Raw genomic sequence first — 20,235 nt, 5'->3', positions numbered from 1 at the left:
CTTGCTAGCTGAGTATTGACGAAGCTTTCCTGCACGATACCAGGTACACCAAAAGTGGGTTGTTGAAAAAGAAACAGTACACATTCATGTGTCAAGAGAAGAGTTTAGAGGAAAGGCATGAGCAAGATTATGCCTCACTGCGAGGGACTTACTCTTCTCAATGATAGACCCCAACCCTCATAAATGGTTTAGCACATTTTCTGTCCATCTGACTCTAAATTAAGCAGGGAAAGTTAATCTCATCAGTACCCCTGCTCCACCATAGAGGTGAAAAACCAGTTCTGTGAAGAGATTGACACTGCTTTCAGGAGAATCCCCAAGTTGGAGCACCTTTTCCCACTAGGGAATTTCAACACATGACTGTGGAGCATAACCCTGCTGCCTTGGACCTCATAGCCTGAGAAAGATAAATGAGAACACAGAGATAACAAGATGTAGAGTTGGATGAACACAGCAGGCCAAGCAGCAACAGAGGAGCTGCTTGGCCTGCTGTGTTCATCCAGCTCTACACCTTGTTATCTCAGATTCTCCAGCATCTGTAGTTCCTACTGTCTCTAAATGAGAACACAGATGAGTTTTGCTTCTAGCATGAGTTTTGTGTAACTAACACCTTCCTTTAGAACAGACTACTTGGATCTGATCATCACTGGTTCCCACTTTCCCAGAATATCCAGATCTGTTTCGACCTAGGGAAAGTCAGGAGCATGTATGAAGAGATCAAAAATGCAACAAGACCATCAACAAAGAAAATTGTTCCATTGAAAACAATGGCAGGGGGGTTCATCAGGTCAGGTCATCACTCATGGCAATAAGAGATGAGTGGGACACTAACTTGAGTTCAATTTCAGGGAGACCAAGAATGCAGCAGACTTCACAGGAAGCCTCACTGTCATGGAAAAACTGTATACTGAACACACATACTAGAGGAATTTAACAAAGCTATTGACTTGCTTGTTATGTGCATAGCTCCAGATGCTGGTGCTATATAATCTGAAACCATCAAACATGGGAAACCAGCAGTCCTGCAGCATTCGCATGAACTTCTCTGTCTTTGTGGAGGTAAGAGACAGTACCTCAGGCTATGTGTGATACAAAGGTCATGACCCTGTAAAAGATCAAGGGCAACGGCAGTGATTGCAACAACCATCAAGGGCTTGTTTTTGTACTGAGCATTTGCTTGTTTTGCTTTTGTCAGACTGAATATTCTTGCTGAATCATTTTACCAAATCCCCTGGTGGTTTCAGAACTGAAAGAGCTGGAGCTGATATGATATTCACAGACTGGAAGCTGCTGCAGGAGAAATACTGTGAACAAAGAAGACTGCGATGTATTGCCTTCATTGATCTCACCAAGGCATTTGACCATGTGAACAGCAATGGACTATTTAAACTGCTGGAGAAAATTGGTTTCCCATTGAGGTTGCTCATTGTGATCTCCTTTTCCCACAATAGCAGAATGGGTGAGGACAACATTGAAAGCTTTAGACACCCGCAGTCAGGTCAAACAGGGTCCTAGTGTCAGCATTCTTTGACATATTCTTCTCTCTATTGCTGTCATACATCTTTAGATTATGTACAGAGGCTATCTACTTACCAACCAGAACAGATAGAAAACTGTTCAGCCATGCTTATTTGAAATCCAAGATGAACATGTGCCAAGTTCTCATCAAAGAATTGCTTGACATTGATAATGTTACACCAGAATTCTATGCCAAACACTTCAGCAACAAATGAACACGGTCTTTCATACCTGTGACAAGTTTTGTTTGACCATCAGCATCAGGAAAATACATATCATGATTCAGGATGTTTTCATATATCAGCATTGACAATGTAACTCTGGAGGCTAAAATAATACAAAGAACTGCTGATGCTGGAGATCCAAAACAAAAAACAGAAATTGCTGTAAAAACTCATCTGTGGAAAGCATCTGTGGGAAGAGAGCATTTTGAGCCTGATGACTCTGCTTTCTCTCCTCAGATGCTGCTAGACCTGCTGAGTTTCACCAACACTTTCTGACTCTGGAGGCTTTGTTCGCTTCACATACATAGGCTCTACAATCACCAACAATCCATCACTTGATGCAGAAGTCAACACATGCATCACAAAAACTGTTGTGTCCAATCTGTGTGTTAGAGTGTGGAACAACAGAAACTCGACTGAGTTCACCTAGTTATAAATCTGTCAAGTCTGGGTCCTCAGTGTGCTCATGTATTCTGATGAGCCTGGGCAATATATGCCAGACAGGAAGAAAGGCTGAACAGTTTCCACCTTCACTGCCTTAAATATCTCATTGGCATTTCATGGCAGGACAGGTTCACGAGTTCAAACGTCCTGCAAGTCTTTATCCATCTATTTGGGAAATAATAAATACTTGTAAGTTACCAAAAACCGTTCTGTAATTGTGTAATATGCTGTTAGAGCAATGTGAATCAGTTTAGTCATGTAGCACATTCTGTCTTTTGAATCATTCAATATACACCATATAAATAAAAGTTGAATCAGACAGTGAACTTTTAGTTGTGAACAACAAGCCTCCATTTACAGTTGGAAATAGGAGCAGGCAGATTGTAACACAATGAAGGTTTATATAGTACAGCTAGACTGTATAATTGGTGGAAGACTGTTCAGTGTTGCATACTGTCATTAATCCATGAAAGATTAGAAACCATAGGATGTAGTTGATCAGCACATCAGCACAATGTTAAACTTGTACTGGTCAGTTGCAATACAAATTCTTAATCTAGCACATTCTGGCTGTTGTAGCTTTTTAAATATAAATTCAACAAACTTATAAATGAAAAGAATGCAGGATATTATGATGTTTGATGTGTCAGTACATTTATTTATTTATTTTAAAGCATGAACAGAGTGATTAGTTTTCATTTTTCAGAGAAACGTAGGCACAGGTTAAGCCATTCAGATTTTCAGCCTATTTTGCAATTTTATTAGGTTACAGCCGATTTGTATCTATCTCCAACAACTTAAAAAAAATATTGATTTTAGTCTCAATTTTCAATTGACCCAGCGTCTACAACCTTTTGAATATGAGAATTTCACTTTCACATTACCGTTTGTGTGACAAAAGTGCTTTCTGATTGCACTCCAAGCTAACCTAGCTCCAAATTTAATTGTGCCCCTCTGTTCCGACTTATTCTTCCAGAAACAAAGTAGTTTTTCTGCATCTGTTCTATCAAATCCCTTTTCACTTTAGACAATTTTCATCCATCTGAACTCAAAGGAATACAGAACAGCCTTGGCATCATTTTGGTGAATCTGTTCTCTCCATTTGAAACCTATTAATTCTTTGATGTCCATAATTCAATATGGTATTCCAGGTCAGTTATAACCAATGCTTTATACAACTGAAGTACCATGTCTTCACATTTGTTTTGTAACCTTCATGAGGTTATGAGCTACTTTAACTTTTTTTGCAATAAAAACAAAGCGCTTTCAAAGCTAAGCATGTCAGGTAGCATCTGTGGAGACAGGCTTAATGTTTTGAGTTCAATATGACAGGTACTCTGTACTTGCACACTGAGTTATTATTGATTTGTGTATGTAGATGAGGAGAAATTTTCGCACAGGAATTCTGTTCTAAGAGAACAGTGAATGGCTGGATGGCTGAATAAATTCAAGGCTGAGTTAGACAGATTTCTGATCGACATGAATGTCAAGGGTTATGCAAGGCAGACTCGAAAGTGGAGTTGACATCACAGTCAGACCAGCCAGAGTAGGCCTGAGGGACTGATTGGCCTTCTCTAATCTCCAATCTTTGTATCTCTGTGGACACATAAATCTCTTTGCTCCCTTTGTAATTCCAATTAATGCTTTATATGAAACTTGTGATGGTGGTCTGTGCATCACTGCTCAAAGCCTTTTAAAGCCAGGTGAAAAAGTTGAGAATTGACAGATTACATGGAGATATGAACGGTTAGACTATCTGAAGGTGCAATGTAGAAACACATTGCACTGACCGTACAGATAATGATGGAGTGTTTTTCTTTCTAATGAGAAACTGCTTATAAAACCTTACATTTTGATGCTTTCATTGCAGAATGTCCCTCCAGATCTCTCTATCTGTACCTTTGTGTTGGAGCAATCCCTGTCTGTTCGGGCTCTTCAAGAGATGCTGGCAAACAATGAGGAGAAAGCAGAAGGGGCAAGTAATCAAAATAGTTACGGCGCATTTAATGAATGGAAAATTTTGCCTCGCAACGTTTCTAGATTTTTTTTAACCTATGTTTCCTATCAACCTGTTCAGAGATGTTATTACACAACTCTGGAGGAGGTGCAACTTGAACCTGGGTCTTTCTGCCCAGGGGTAGGGACACCACCACAGCATCACAAGAGTCCCACAAAATTTCTTGCTTTATACAAATGCTAATCTCAGTAAGCTACACACAATCTGAAATAAAAATAAAAACTGCTGGAACTCCAGCAGTATTTGTGGAAAGAGAAACATAGATATAGTAAAGTTCCACAACTGGTGCAAAATGATAAAGATTGGCAAATGCAGCAATACACTGCAGTTTACTATTTACAGTCATATGACCCAAGCTTCAATAGTGGTCATGTTCTACATTCTGATGTAAATGTCTGATCAGAAAATCCAGTCTGATAAATTTAATTCATGTCTGATGCAACAGTCTTCAGTGAAAAATTTATTATATTTGTTGTAGAACAATACCAATTGGTATATTGAGACATTTGAATCGGCATTAATATGATGTAGAGGTGCCACTGTTGGACTGGGGTTGACAAGGTCAGAAGTCACTCAACACCGAAATCACAGGCTTTTGAAGCGCTGCTCCTTTGTCAGGTGAAGTGATTTCACTTGATGAAGGAGCGGTGCTCAGAAAGCTTGTGATTTCAAATAAACCTGTTGGACTATGATCTGGTGTTGTGTGACTTCCAGCATTAAAAAGTACAAAAACATTAGTCATAATTACATTTCTCATGGAGCAGAATACTTGGAAATATGTTGAGTATTTCCTTCCATGTTATCTGTTGCTGTAAATGACATTGTTTTATTGTCAATAGAGGTGAACATCATATCTCGGTATAAGTAAGTGTTGCATGCTGTAACCTATTTTCAGGCCTGGAGGAATCATAATTATCTACTTTGCAAGTTCAGTAACTTTGTGCATCTGTGGGACACCCCAATTCCTACTGTTACTACTAGTGTAGATAATAATGTCTTTACAATTCAAAGCTTCTCTTCTTGAATGTTGCTGTTTCATTTTTTTTTTCAGCATCATGTTTTGTTCACTTGACAGACTTTGCTTTAGTACACTGCAGGGCTAAATGTATTCTGTAACCAGTCATAACAGATCACCATCTGATATTTATGCTCATTGTTACATGAGGCCAGGTTTTCCCAGATCACCTGAACTATTTGATTAGCTAAGTTTTTTGGTTTAGTTTTCTTTTACAGACACAAATGACATATTAACTTCAGTAGATTTATATTATTATACAGACGCTTATGATATAAATATTATTATGTTGTATGATATTTGGAGGCATTAACCCATTGGTACTTAAAGGCTAACTGAAAGATGACATTTAATTCTCTCTATGAGAATGTCACGATCTGTGATTTCCAGGACATATCGTTTAAAATGATTAATTCAGAAATTATTATTCAGAGTGCCATGTAGATGAATATTTAATGCATTCATAGAATCCCTACAGTGTGGAAACAGGCCCTTCGGCCCAACAAGTCCACACTGAACCTCAGAGCATCCCACCCAGACCCATCCCCCTATAACCTACCTAATCTACACATCCCTATGGGCAATTTAGCATGGCCAATTCACCTAACCTGCACATCTTTGGACTGTGGGAGGAAACGGGAGCACCCAGAGGAAACCCACGCAGACACGGGGAGAATGTGCAAAACAGTTTTCACATTTTCAACTGAGGCCCATTCATGCTGCTGTACTTTGTTTCAACTGTGAGGTCTTGTCTTTGTTCTAGAAGGTTTGAGGGTCAGAGATTTGAGCACAAAAGGTCTAGTCTGCTCCTCTAGTGCAAGATTAAAGTGAAGAAAGGGGAGAGTGTGGGAGCTGGGGATTAAAATTTTCCTTAATAAATAAGAACAAATCGCACCTTGAAGAAAACATATCCAGACCATTCACTGCTTCCCATGAGTATTTGAAAACTGTACCAAACTTAGATGGTTCTATCTCATAAGCTTGGTAAGCAATAGCCTGACATACTTGTATCCACTATATTATATCAATGAACTTCTCTGGTTCCCTTCCTAGTTCATCAGATTTTCCAAAGTTAGAGGTACAGTGTTAACAATCAGGTTGGAGTAACCCTAGGAGAGTAAAACATTGGCTGGATGTAATCTCTAACCTCCGGGCCCAACGTATATCTCACTGCTTCATCACCAACTCGGCAAGTGACCAAATGGCATACTAGGAGCACCAGGAGGCATATTGGAAAGTGCGGAGCTAACCTGGGGATACTGAACAGAGCAGGTCAAACCTGCAGTCCTGACATTTTCAGTTGTTATTGGCCATTGTTAATTAATAGTTCATTAATGGACAAACAAATAACTAAAAGGAAGAGGTATTTACAAAAGTGTTGTCATCCACAATTTTGATTGAATGCATCAACTGAATGCAAAGGTGAGACTGAACCATTTGCAGAGAAACTTCCCTAACATTCAACTGTATTATTAATGCTGAATGTCCTGTTGTCAACATCCTGTGGGGTACCATTAATCAGAAATTCAGCTTAGCCAGCCATGACTACTAGATCAGGTCCAAACCTGGGTATTCTACAATAAATTACTCGCCTGTCCCCCGCAAAGGTTTGTGCGCCAGCTACAAGGGAGACGTTAATAGTATTGAGGAATACTCTCAACTTGTCTCAATGAATGCAGCTGCATACCAGTCAACAAAATCTGCTTTATTACCATGCCATCCACCACGAAAAGCATCAACTCCCTCCAGCACCAATGTACTTTGGTTGCATTATGCACAATCTATGGGATGCTCTGCAATAAATATTGCCGTGTAAACCTTGTACAAATACTGTGGCTACAAGAGCAGATTAGAAACAAGGAGTCCTGTGGCAAGTAAGTCATCTGTTGAGTATCCATTAATTCTCTACCACTGAAGCTCAGTACAAGTAGTGTACGCCATCTACAAGGTGCACTGAAGAAATTCACCAAGGCTCCTTAGGCACCATCTTCCATGCCCACAATAACTATCATCTACCAGACAGGGGTAGCAGATACGGAGGAACACTATCAACTGCAGGTTCCCCTCCAAGTCACTCACCATCCTGTCTTGGGTATATGTCACAGTTCCTTCATTATCATTAGGTCAAAATCCTGAAATTCTGTCCTTAACTTTATTATGGGTATATCTGCACAAAATGGACTGCAGGGTCCAAGAAGTCAGCTCATTACCACCTTCTCAAGGGAAGTTAAGGATGGGCAATAAATGCTGACCCAATCAGTGAAGCCCACTCTCCATGAATGAATAAATAAAAAAGAACAGACCTACCAAGGAGTATGAATACAGTAAGTCACATACTAAATTAATCAAAACTGTTTTATGAACCTCAGCTTAGTAAAATTGACATATGTGCGGTATACAAATTATGGTTCTAACAACATTTATATAAATGATTTGGATGTGAGCACAGGGGGTATGATTAGTAAGTTTGCAGGTAATACCAAAATTAGAGGTGAAGTGGACAGCGAAGAAGATTACCTCAGAGTACAACGGGATCTTGATCAGGTGGACCAATGGGCTGAGGAGTGGCAGATGGAGTTTAATTTAGATAAATGTGGGGTGCTGCATTTTGGAAAGCAAATCAAGGCAGGACTTATACACTTAATGGTAAGGTCCTGGGGAGTGTTGCTGAGCAAAGAGACCTTGGAATGTAGCTTCATAGTTCCTTGCAAGTGGAGTCACAGATTGACAAGGTAGTGAAGAAGGCGTTTCATATGCTAGTTCCGATGTGCCACAGCGAAAAACCATAATGACCTCTTCAGATACGTCCGATAGGGTATCCTTTGCCATCCAGTACTTTCTGGGAGCAGAGAAACTATGCCATGTTCTTTGCAGCCTTCAACAAATTATTGATGACAATAAGCACCTTGCCAAGATCTTCCCCATCCCTCCACTTCTCGCCTTCAAACAACCACCAAAACTTAAACAGACCATTGTTCACAGCAAACTACCCAGACTTCAGGACAACATCGACCACAACACTATTCAACCCTGTCATGGCAACTTCTGCAAGATATGTCAGATGATAGACACTACCATCACACTTGGGAACATTACCCACTGCGTGCATGGCAGATACTCATGTGACTCGGCCAATGTTGTCTATCTCATACACTGCAGGCAAGGAAGCCCCGAGGCATAGTATATTGGCGAAACCATGCAGACACTACAACAACGGATGAATGGACACCATGCAACAATTGCCAGACAGGGATGGTTCCCTCCCAGTGGGGGAACGCTTCAGTACCACTTGGATCTTCAGGGAATGTGCTCCAAAGCAGACTTTGGGATACACTACAATGCAAAGTCGCCAAGCAGAGGCTGATAGCCAAGTTCGGTCCCCATGAGGATGGCCGCAACCAGGATCTTGGGTTCATGTTGCACTACAGGTGACTCCACCACCCTAAACACACACACACAAACACTCACTCGCTCTCATACACACATACACACACTTACTCTCTCTCCCCCTCTCTCTCACTCACACACACACACAAACACATGTGCACACACACACATGTGAATCTATGGGGTGAATTTGTATTTGCAGATACATTCTATTTTGGTTTGAAGTCAGACTGGTTTTATTTCTAAAGTATGAATTTATAAAATGCCACATTGATTCTCTCTCACATACACACACACAGAAACACACACACAATAAATCTATGAGGTGAATTTGTATTTGCAAATAGTCTATTTTGTTCAAAAAGCACACAATTTATATACAGTCAGTCAATGTGGCATTTTATAAATTCCTACTTTAGAAATAAAACCAGTCTGACTCCAAACCAAGACACAACCAGATTCTAAACAAGGTCTCGCACCCAACATGTATTGTCTGACCTAAAATGTCACCTCTTCTTTACACTGATAAAGCCTTTATTTTTCTCAGGATGGAGACTTCAAAGCAATTCAGGGATTTACATATAATATTAATCAATTAAAACCTTCTAACTGATTAAAGATTTAACAGCATCTTAGGCTTGTTAAGTACATCCTCATGAGTGGTGTGACCCTTTGATGTTTTATTGTGTCTGATACTACCTCTGTCACCGAGACCTGAAGAAGGAGTAAGACTCTGAAAGCTTGTGTTTTCAAATACACCTGTTGGACTCTCACCTGGTGTTGTGTGATTTCTGACCTTGTCCACCCCAGTTCACCACCGGTACCTCCGCATCATGTCTTTATTGGTCAGTGCATTGAGTATAGAAGTTGGGAGATCAGGTTATGGCTGTACAAGACATTGGTGAGGCCGCTACTGGAATACTGCATGCAACTCTGTTCTCCCTGCTGTAGGATGGATGTTGTGAAACTTGAAAGGGTTCAGGAAAGATTTACAAGGATGCTACCAGGGTTGGAGGGTTTGAGCTACAGGGAGAGGCTGAATAGGGTTATTCTCTCTGGATTGTCGGAGGCTGAGGGGTGACCTTATAGGGGTATTTAAAATCGCAAGGGTTGGATAGGGTGAATAGCCAAGGTCTTTTCCCGGGGTGGGGGAGTCCAAAACTAGAGGGCATAGGTTTAAGGTGAGAGGCGAAAGGTTTAAAAGGGATCTATGGGGCAACTTTTTCACACAGAGGGTTTTGAGTGTATGGAACGAGCTGCCAGCAGAAGTGATGGAGGCCAGTATAATTACAACATTTCAAAGGCATCTGGATGGGTACATGAATAGGAAGGGTTTAGAGGGATATGGGCCAAATGCTGGCAAATGGGACTCGATTAATTTAGGATATCTGTTTGGAATGGATGGGTAGTCCGAATGGTCTGTTTCCATGCTGTACAGTTCTATGACTCTACATATGCTACAGACTTCACTGTATGAAACTGTGCACCATGGCAGAATTTACTGTATACCCTTGAATCAGCAATGACACTGGGCTGAAAATTAACTTTGAGGTGCAGGGGAGTTGGAGTAAGAGTGGGTGTAGGGGATTGAAGTTAGATACCCAGAATTATGGATTTATTGAATATCCTGCAGATTTTAACTTTAGCATGTTGACAAACAGCCTGGTCACCTGTAGTTGAAAATAGAATTACTATTAAAATCAAGGCACAGTCTCATCGAAATTTTTAAATAATCATCCCCCACCTGTGAACAGATTGTTTGCCATACTTTGTCCAAAAACGCAAATGCTTTCTTCCTTCTTTAAAATAATTTGTAGGCAACTCAAACCAGTGCAATGCCCTGGAGGTCCACCATCTGCAGTACGAATGACAAATCAAGTGTCTTACTGAAGAGTGAAACTACAATGGCTGCTCATTGGAAATCTAAGCATATTTGTAATCTTCAGAGAGAAAAATTGGAAAGAAGGGGATTAGTAAGAAAACCAAAATATATTTTTGCTTGTTATTCAATTGTTTATATAAATTATAGCTGCTACAATGGGTTAATATATTGGGATATCACTACGTTGCAAAAGCCATTTTTGAAAAGCTATTTCTTTTGAAAACTAATTGAAAATTATATTGAATCCGGATAAATCTTATGCTCCACATGCACTGTGTCGTTGTCCATCAAGTATCATGTGTATACTGGCTACTTGCTGGTTTGATGCCACTCCAATAAAGGAGAGTTTAAAATACTTGGATATCTTACAGGCTAACTTTAACGGTAAGTTATGCTGAACTTATTTTTCTAATATTCAAGGATAAATGTCCTGAAAGGAACATGACAGTTCAAACAAACGCTCAGAATAATTTTGCAGGGATGGCTGAGAGCTCCAAGGGGTTTGACATATACTGGGTCCTGGTCTGAAACTTAAGTTTGCTGTGGACCTGTTTGGGAGGGGAGCATCTCCCTGTACCAAGTAAGGCCATGGATTTGAAAAGGACATAATTAACACAGTGGATTATCTTTAGTGGGGATTCCAATCTCCTTGCTACTAAAGGGATCTTGTGTAAACCTCGAAATTGATGTGTCAAGTGAGAACAGATGTATTGGGTTCCTGACAGTGCAAAGTGGGTCTCGCAATGTGCAGGTTGGAGTGATGTTGGTGATGCTCGGGGGTGTTGGGTAGGCAGTCTGGAACTTCACTGAAGAGGTAAAGGCACCACTTCCTGACAGCAGCACCTTTAACATGGGGATTAATATGGTAAGGGGGAACGGAACCCATTTCCTCAGCGTCCAGGACTGCAGTATGTGGCTACATGGGAAATCCGTGTTCCCATTGTGGGGGTGCTCCAACAGCTTCATGTGATAAGGAAACCTCCCACCAGTTCAGTATTGTTAGATCAGAAACATAGTGGGGCAGTTCAATCCCAGAGTAACTGTCCCCCCCTCCCTCACAGAAACACTTAGCTCACGCACTTTGGGTGTGGTGACAGCCATTTTCAGCACCTTTGCATGTTTCCTATTTAAAGCATGATGAAAGGGAGCAGTGGTCCCTCCTCATGCAGTGAGCAGGCTCAGACTCTTACCGTTAGTGAGCCCCAAATATTCACAGTCTCTATGTGATAGCTCTCCCCATCAAGCCCAGGAGCTTTGAACTTCCCCATGTTCTCACCCAACCCATCTATCCAAATACTTGTCTCCCCAGTTTACCCTCCACCAAAAGCCCCAGGCATGTTGAGTAAACATGCCAGATATAGTGGTGCATTGTCCCAGTCATTGACGCCAGTGTGCTGTTGATTCTCAATGACCGTCCTCCCACATTATCCCTTTCTCTTCAATGCTGTGTTATGTCCCTCACTTTTATATCCAGTTTCCCCTCTCCCTTCACAATTGTAATTCCCTCTGCATTCCAGCATACTGCTTCCAATCCCCACAATGAAGTTCCCTGGCTTCCCTCCTGCAAAAATGACTCCTGATATATCCCCTTGACTTTTAGTGGTGGCCCCAGACTGACTGTGACTTACCTCTTGACCAACCAACTGTGAGAGATATTTGTACAGCTCCCTGATTGTCTTCATGCTACTCCTTGGACTTGTGCAGTGGACCCATGGGCCTGACAGTGATCCACTTCCTGGACTGAGGAGATAAAAAACCCTTTTTGTGACATCCCTGAGCAGTTGACTGACTGTGATCTAATACTGGAGACTATCCTTGACTTACTGTGCTGGGACTCCCTGAGCGAAGGATATCTCCCTTGGCTTGACTGAAAACTACTCCTTGAGTCATGGCTATTTGCTTGATGCGCGTGCAGTATGTTGACAGCGGGCATATACTGTACGTGTGAGATTGGTGTTGCATGGTGTCACATAGCAAATTGCCCACCTCCTCAACTGATGATGGCTGAGAAACAGAAGAAGCTTCCTGACTTTCTGCACTAAACAGCAAGGCAGGGCAGAAATACTGCGAACCTATTAGCTCTGACTGAGAGGGAAAATGGAAGGCGATGGCAGTGTGGTATTATTGCTAGACCATTAATCCAGAGACCCAGATAATATTCTGGGGAACCAGGTTTGAATCCCACCACGGCAGATGGTAGAATTTGAATTCAGTAAAAAAAAACTGGAATTAAGAATCTACAGATGACCATGAAACCATTGTCGATTGTCAGAAACATCCATGTGGTTCACTAATGCCCTTCAGGGAAGGAAACTGACTCTCAACTGCCCTCTGAAATGGCCCAGCAAGCCATTCAGTTGTACCAAAGTCTCAAAGAAATGAAACAGGACGGATCACCAGGCATCGACCTGCGCACCGGAAAGACAATGACAGAAACAGTCCTGTCAACCCTGCAAAGTCCTCCTCGTAAATATCTGGAGGCTAGAGCCAAAATTGGGAGAGCTGTCTCACAGACTAGTCAAGTAACAGCCTGACATAGACATACTCACCTAATCATACCTTACAGACAATGTCCCAGATGCCACCATCACCATCCCTGGATATGTCCTGTCCCACCAGCAGGACAGACCCAGCAGAGGTGGCGGCACAGTGGTATCCAGTCAGCAGGGTGTTGCTCTAGGAGTCCTCAACATTGACTCCGGACTCCAAGAAGTCTCATGGCTTCAGGTTAAACATGGGCAAGGAAACCTCCTGCTGATTACCACATACCATCCTCTCTCAGCTGATGAATCAGTACTCCTCACTGTTGAACAACACTTAGAGGAAGCACAGAGGATGGCAAGGGCACAAAATGCACCCTGAGTGGGGAATTTCAGTGCCTACCACCAAGAGTGGCTTGGCAGCAGTACTACTGATTGAGCTGTTTGGGTCCTAAAAGACACAGTTGCTACACTGGGTCTGCGGCAAGTGGAAAGGGAATCAGCAAGAGAGAAAAACATACTCGACCTCATCCTTACCAATCTGCCAGCTGCAAATGCATCTTTTCATGACAGTATCAGTAAGAGTGACCACTGCCCAGTCCTTGTGGAGATAAAGTCCCGCCATCACGTTGAGAATAACCTCCATCATGTTGTGTGGCACTATCACCATGCTAAATGGGGCAGACTTTGAATAGATCTCGCAATTCAGGACTGGGCATCCATGAGGCACTGTGGGCCATCAAGAGCTGCAGAATTGTAGTTCCAGCACAATCTGCAACCTCATGACCTGGCATATCCTGCACTCAACAACCAGGGGATCAACCCTGGTTCAATGGAAAGTGCAGGAGGGCATGCCAGGAGCAGCACCAGGCATACCTGAAGATGAGCTATCAACCTGGAGAAGCTACCAAACAGGACTACGTGCATGCCAAAAAGCACAAGCGGCAAGTGACAGACAGGGCTCAGTGATCCTACAACCAACGGATCAGATCTAAGCTCTGAAGTACTTTCACATCCAGTCAAGAATAGTGATGGACAATTAAACAACTCACTGGAGGAGGAGGAGGCTCCAAATATCCCCATCCTCAATGATGGAAGAGTCTAACACATCAGTGCAAAAGATAAGGCTGAAGCATTTGCAGCAATCTTCAACCAGAAGTGCTGAATGGATGATCAATCTTGGCCTCCTCCAGTGATCCCCTGCATTACTGATACCAGTCTTCAGCCAATTTGATTCACTCCACGTGATATCAAGAAACGTTTGGAGGCACTAGATTTTGCAGCAGCTCAAGAAAACAGCTCACCACCACCTTGTCAAGGGCAACTACGGTTGGATAATAATTGCTGGCCAGCTTGTGACGCCCACATCCCACAAATGAATAAATAAAAATAAGTACAAAAAGACCCGGCAAGATAGGGAGGCTATGAGCATTCAAGTAGGCACAAAGTCACAGAGTGCTAAGAGGGTGAACAAGGATCTCTGAGATGCACTATGTTGAATGCATAGGACAGGAGACCATTCCTGTATGCAGGCTGTTCTTACATCAGCATTGTAATGAAAAGTGCTTACACACCTAAAAGTAGCAGTGAAGTGCAGAAGCATGGATAAGAGGTATGCCATTATGATGGTGTGAGACTGTTTTGTGTTGGATGCCAGGGTCCATCTAGATGGGATGCATATGGTCACTGCCCATAGAGTGCGCGTTGTGCTGTTGGTGTTGGCATCCAGGACAGAGGACTGGAGGAGCAAGTGGTGAGCTGGATTTGCCAGGTAACAATGCTGACTCTCATGTCGAGAATTCTCAATGCCCAATTTCTATCTGAGGGACGAGAAATAGGGAAAGTTCAAATTAACAAGGTGAGTTTAAGTAATAGTGAGCTGCTGATGCATTCCAGCGCATGCAAATGTGCCTCTTGCTGTTCATTATAAGTTGAAAAAAGGGACTTTTGCTTTTGAGTTCGGGAAATTTCTCTCTGGACATCTCACCAGATTTTTCCAACTTCTCACCATGGCCAACTTCAAACAACTCTTCAAATAGCTCATAAACGTGTAAAAATAAACAAAAAATATTGAATACCAATATAAAAGTCCTCTTAAAGCTCACAAATCTGTCAAAATAAGCAAATGCATATTCCTCTTGGCAACTGTGTTAACAAACTGTGCTCAGTTGAATCTATTAAAATGCTGAAAGGTACTCAAGAATTCATAACTACATCCTACTGAACACCAATAGACAACCTATGGGCAGCTAGGCAGTATTCATTAAAACCTTTCAACATAGCCAAAAGCTAGGCCACCTATAAAAAACTTTGAAACAGACAATTAGAAAGCTAAGCTGAACATCAAGGAAAACATTAAAGTCATAGAGAACTTTTACCCAATCAGATCTGATTTCATTGGTATAAAATTTAAAAGAGCACAATATCCAATAGTTAATATACTGTAATTCATCTGAAGACTTTGCACTTTCATTACTGTTTGGCCTTGACAGTTTGCACCTTGTCAGAAGTAACAATTTTCCAAACACTTATTTTTCAACAACAAAGCACCATGACCAATCACTTTCAAATCATTCCTGGCTTGTAAACCATTGGTTCACTGCACCTCTGTGCTAGTTTGATTCAAATTGCATACAAACTCTGCACTCCTCAATCAATATTGCAGAAATTTGGAAATGTGTCTGTCTATAATTGTCTGTTATAATGACACAGCTGTGTACACACTACTAACTTGTCCCTTTATCCCACACATGTGGAAATCACTGTTGTGGGAAATGGGAAAGTGTAATGTTTTCACAGATTTTTGAATTTTTAAGAGGATACTGTTCTTTTTCCATTCAAAATGGTTTTAGTTAGTTTTGACAGATTTATGAGCTGTTGAAACAGCAACTTTTCACTGTCTTATCAAGTAATGTTGGTTTAATTTGACAGATTTGTGAATTCCTAAGAGGAGTTCTTTTTTAAGCAGCTGCTCTTCTAATGTTTGTATATTTCCGCAACTTTATGACCTTTCCAAATACTTACAAATTACGTATAATTCATGAATTCTGTTTATCGTGGATATTGGTGAATATTGAGGAGGTATGAGGGATGGCAGAATTTCTGGATTCTGGACCTGTCAACACTTTTAAAAACCACCCGATGCACTTTGACACCATGTCAGGATGGGAATGTCCGGCCCCCTGATCTTACATGCACAGATTTTTGTCTTCCTCTCTGACAGGTCCTTCTCTTCAAGTCAATAGTTGGTAGAGAATTGAATGTAGATTTCAATGTGCTGAAAAATCCATTAAATACATTCCCTCTATCATGTAGCCAGTTTCAAAAGGAAGAACTTCCTGTGTTAGAACTATAAAACCACAGAAATGATACAGCACAGAAGGGAGCCATTGGCCCATCTTGTCCATGACCTCGCAAAGACACCTAGATGTCCTTTCCAATCTCTTCTTCCTGCACCCCATACTGATGCAAATATTTCCGCTGAAGTTATCTAAATACTGATTGCAACTGACCCCCTAGTAGAGTCTCCAACATTATCAGTGGTAACTCTCCAGTTATTCCAGTTTGATGCTGTAAATGTGTTATTCCTGCAATATGTTCCACACCAATAAAAACCCTTTCTCTTTTCAAGTTCATGAACTTTCAATTAATGTGAGAAGTGCATGCATTATAACTTGCATCTCAATTTGTTCTTAATAATTTGGATGGATAATTTGTTAATGTTGGGAAAAACACAGTGAGCATTTAATATATTGCATTTCTGGCATATTAGGGCGCAAATACATATTCACCGAGAGCTAAGATCTTTATGCCTGTAGTGGCCACTGTAAGCCACTTCTGCAATTTATCTGAGTAAATTATATTCACTTTTTCAAGGTGTTCAACTGATTAAATGGAGGATTCAGGATTTTGTTGCGTTAATGTTTTCCATTATTCCTCAAGAACATGATATATGTGTCAATTCGGAAACATTTTAGTTTAATCAATTCAACTCGGCCCTTGTGCATCTGTCTGCTCTTTAAGGTGCATAGCCTGAAGGTGCATTAAGATAAATATTCCTCAGTTATCAATTATTGATGGAATCTGAGGCTTTCTGGTGAGAACTTGAGGCACAAATTTGGTCCAGAACAGAGCGGCAGGTTTGCCTGAATTTTTCGGGTTCGAAACAAATTTTCTTCTTCATTCTTGTCCATAAATTATGATTCCTGTCCCTGAGGTAGAAGTGTCGTTATTTTGTCTTTGTCAGCTCATTCAGAAATTTTGACATCTTCTTATCAACTGTTCAGAAATGGTTGAGAGGTGGGACATACCACAAAGGCCCTGCTAAATTTGTAAGCCATATCCTTGGTTTTGATGTTTGCAAAAGAGCACTTTTCCGGTAAATTGATAGCCAGATTGTGCTGCATTTTTTCACCATTTCTTCAGCTACCGCCTGTCTGAGAGGGAGGTTTCACTTTGTAGTTGTGTAAAGTTTGCGGGAACTGGACAAACAAGAAGGGCAAACGATTTCCATTTTTTTTCTGATTTAGGTAACTTCAGCTGAAATATCTGCATCAATATGGGATGCAGGAAGATGGGATTGGAATGGATATCTAGGTGTCTTTGGGAAGGCATGGACACGATGGGCCAATGGCACCCTTCTGTTCTGTATCACTTCTGTAGTTCTATGGTTCTAACACAGGAAATTCTTCCACTTGAAACTGACGACATGACAGAAGGAATGTAAAAGAGCCTTTAATCTTTTGACACAGATACAGGGTGCCACTGTTAAGCGTGGCAGACATGCTTCAAGAAAGGCTTGAAAGTCTTGAAGTAGCAAGGGCTTTCCTCACTCAGTCTGCCACACAGCTCGCCCAAACTGTTAATTGAATAAGGATTCACAAATCACAGTGTGATGCAGGAAGCACCTGGACTTGAATTTTCCTGAGGACAAACGAATTGGTTCTTCATTCTGTCCAGCTGATCCTCAGGACCAGAACTGTATTTAAAAAGCTTGCAATTCTTTTCTCATCAATGATATTAGTAGCTCAGCTCTTGAAACCGTACAGCACAGTACGGCTCCACATAGGGAATTTTGCAAGTTGCTTTTTCAAGAGCAGGTTGAAGTTACATGCCATGCGTACTTTGTGTAACTGACAAGTTGTAGAGTGGGAAATTGCTACTTGTCTTAATTTCAATGCTGCTATTTGTATTTTTGAACATAACAATTAAAAAAATGCATAAGGTAAAGTTGGTTGGTTTGAAGCCATGAGCTAGGGGGAAACATGCATCAAAATTCATCATTAACATCATGCTGTCATGGTTACCACATGCCCTTAGTTCACAGTTAGGGACTATAATGAGCTATTCAGAAATAATCTGTAATGCAATGGAATTGATAACAAGGTGTGGAGCTGGATGAACACAGCAGGCCAGGCAGCATCAGAGGAGCTGGAAAGCTGACGTTTTGGATCTGGATCCTTCTTCAGAAATGGGGGAGGGGAAGGGGGCTCTGAAATAAATAGAGAGAGGGGGAGGCGATGATAGAAGGTGGATAGAGGAGCAGATAGGTGGAGAGAAGACGGACAGGTCAAGGAGGTGGGTATGAAGACAGTACAGGTGAGTGTAGGTAGGGAGTTGGGATGGGGGTTGGTCAGTGAGGAGGGAGGGGTGGGTAAATGGGAGGAAGACGGACAGGTCAAGGAGGCGGGGATGAGGCTGGTAGGTAGTAAGTGGGTTGGGGGTTGGTCAGTGAAGTGGGAGGAGCGGATAGGTGGGAGAAAAGATGGACAGGTCAAGGAGGCGGGGACGAGCTGGGCTGGTCTTGGGATGAGGTCGGGGGTGGGGAGATTTTGAAGCTTGTAAAGTCCACATTGAGACCATTGGGCTGCAAGGTTCCCAAGTGGAATATGAGGTGCTGTTCCTCCAGCCTTCAGGTGGCATCGTTGTGGCACTGGAGGAGGCCTAGGATGGACATGTTGTCCAAGGAGTGGGAGGGGGAGTTGAAATGGTTCGCGACTGGGAGGTGTTGTCATTTGTCACGAACCGAGCATAGGTGCTCCATAAAGCGGCCTCTAAGCCTCCGCTTGGTTTCCCCAAAGGAGAGGAGGCCACATCGGGAACAGCGCATACAGTATACCACATTAGCTGATGTGCAATAGAATGTGTTTTTTTGGAGGTTGTGATACTTCTACTGAAGAAAGTTGTCATCTTTTTGTAATTGTAGTAGCAGTTACAGAGATAAGAAGGAACTGAACATTGTTTGCAATATGTGCAGTATGTCAGTTAGCTTTGAAAAAAGTAGAAAATACTTGAATTTATAAATTGAAGAAACCTGTATCAGGTCTGTCACTCAATGTGCAGAGTATCTGCCTGTAAACCCTTTCTTCAGCTTCTCTGTACCCATCCTTCTTCTCGAATCTCTTATTTCACGACCACCATCAAAAGCATTGGCTGGATACAGATTTCCAAACCAACAGCTGCCTTGGCAAAAACTGTAAACAAAAATTACTGGATATCAAACCCGGTCAAGCAGCATTCATGGAGAGAGAGCAAGCTAATGTTTTGAGCTCCGATGAAGAATCTTGCTCCCTTAAGCTTCTTAAGAAGCTTACTCTCTCCACGCATGCTGCCTGACCCGGTGATTTCCAGAAATTTTTGTCTTCAGTACAGATTCCAGCACCTGCAGTAACTTGCTCCTAGCTGCCTTGTTAAGACAAAATTTCAAACAACACAGAAATTTCTCTCCTTACCGAGCTGAAATAATGGCATTTTCTTATTCATTCATGGGATGTGGGTGCAGCTGGCTGGCCAGTACTTATTGCCAACCCTAGGTGCCCTTGAGGATGTGGTAGTGATCTGCCTTCTTGAACCGCTGCATGTGCTGTAGGTTGACCCACAATGCCTGTAGGGAGGGATCTCCAGGGTTTTGACTCAGTGACAGTGAAGGAACAGTGATATATTTCCAAGTCAGGATGCAAAAGGGGAACTTGCAGGTGGTGGCGTTCCCATGTATCTGTTGCCCTTGTCCTTCCAGATGGAAGTGTTGTAGGTTTTGGAAGGTGCTGTCTGAGGATCTTTGGTGAATTTCTGCAGTGCATCTTGTTGATGGTACACACTGCTGCTACTGAGCGTCGGTGGTGGAGGGAGTGGATGCTTGCAGATATAGTGCTAATCAAGCAGGCTGCTTTGTCCTGGATGATGTCAAGCTTCTTGAGCGTCGTTGGATTTGCACCCATCCAGGCAAATGGGGGGCAATCCATCACACTGTTAACTTGTGCTTTGTGAAA

At 41.9% G+C, this 20,235-nt stretch overlaps 1 protein-coding gene across 1 annotated transcript in view; it reads left to right on the top strand.

Moving 5' to 3' along the window:
- Positions 1 to 3,325: 3,325 nt before the first annotated feature.
- The window catches only part of ryr2a (ryanodine receptor 2a (cardiac)), a 450,194-nt gene continuing 433,284 nt past the window's right edge, over positions 3,326 to 20,235 (top strand). Inside the window, exons 1-2 of the mRNA XM_048601350.1 lie at positions 3,326 to 3,337; positions 4,057 to 4,165. Of these exons, the coding sequence (XP_048457307.1) occupies positions 3,326 to 3,337; positions 4,057 to 4,165 (121 nt within the window). The remainder of the gene's footprint in view (positions 3,338 to 4,056; positions 4,166 to 20,235) is intronic.

The sequence above is a fragment of the Rhincodon typus genome, chromosome 9 (assembly GCF_021869965.1).
Source record: "Rhincodon typus isolate 14 chromosome 9, sRhiTyp1.1, whole genome shotgun sequence".
In the NCBI taxonomy this organism is placed as follows: Eukaryota; Metazoa; Chordata; class Chondrichthyes; order Orectolobiformes; family Rhincodontidae; genus Rhincodon; species Rhincodon typus.
The sequence above is the reverse complement of the archived record's forward strand: the minus strand, read 5'-3'. Positions and strand labels throughout refer to the sequence as shown.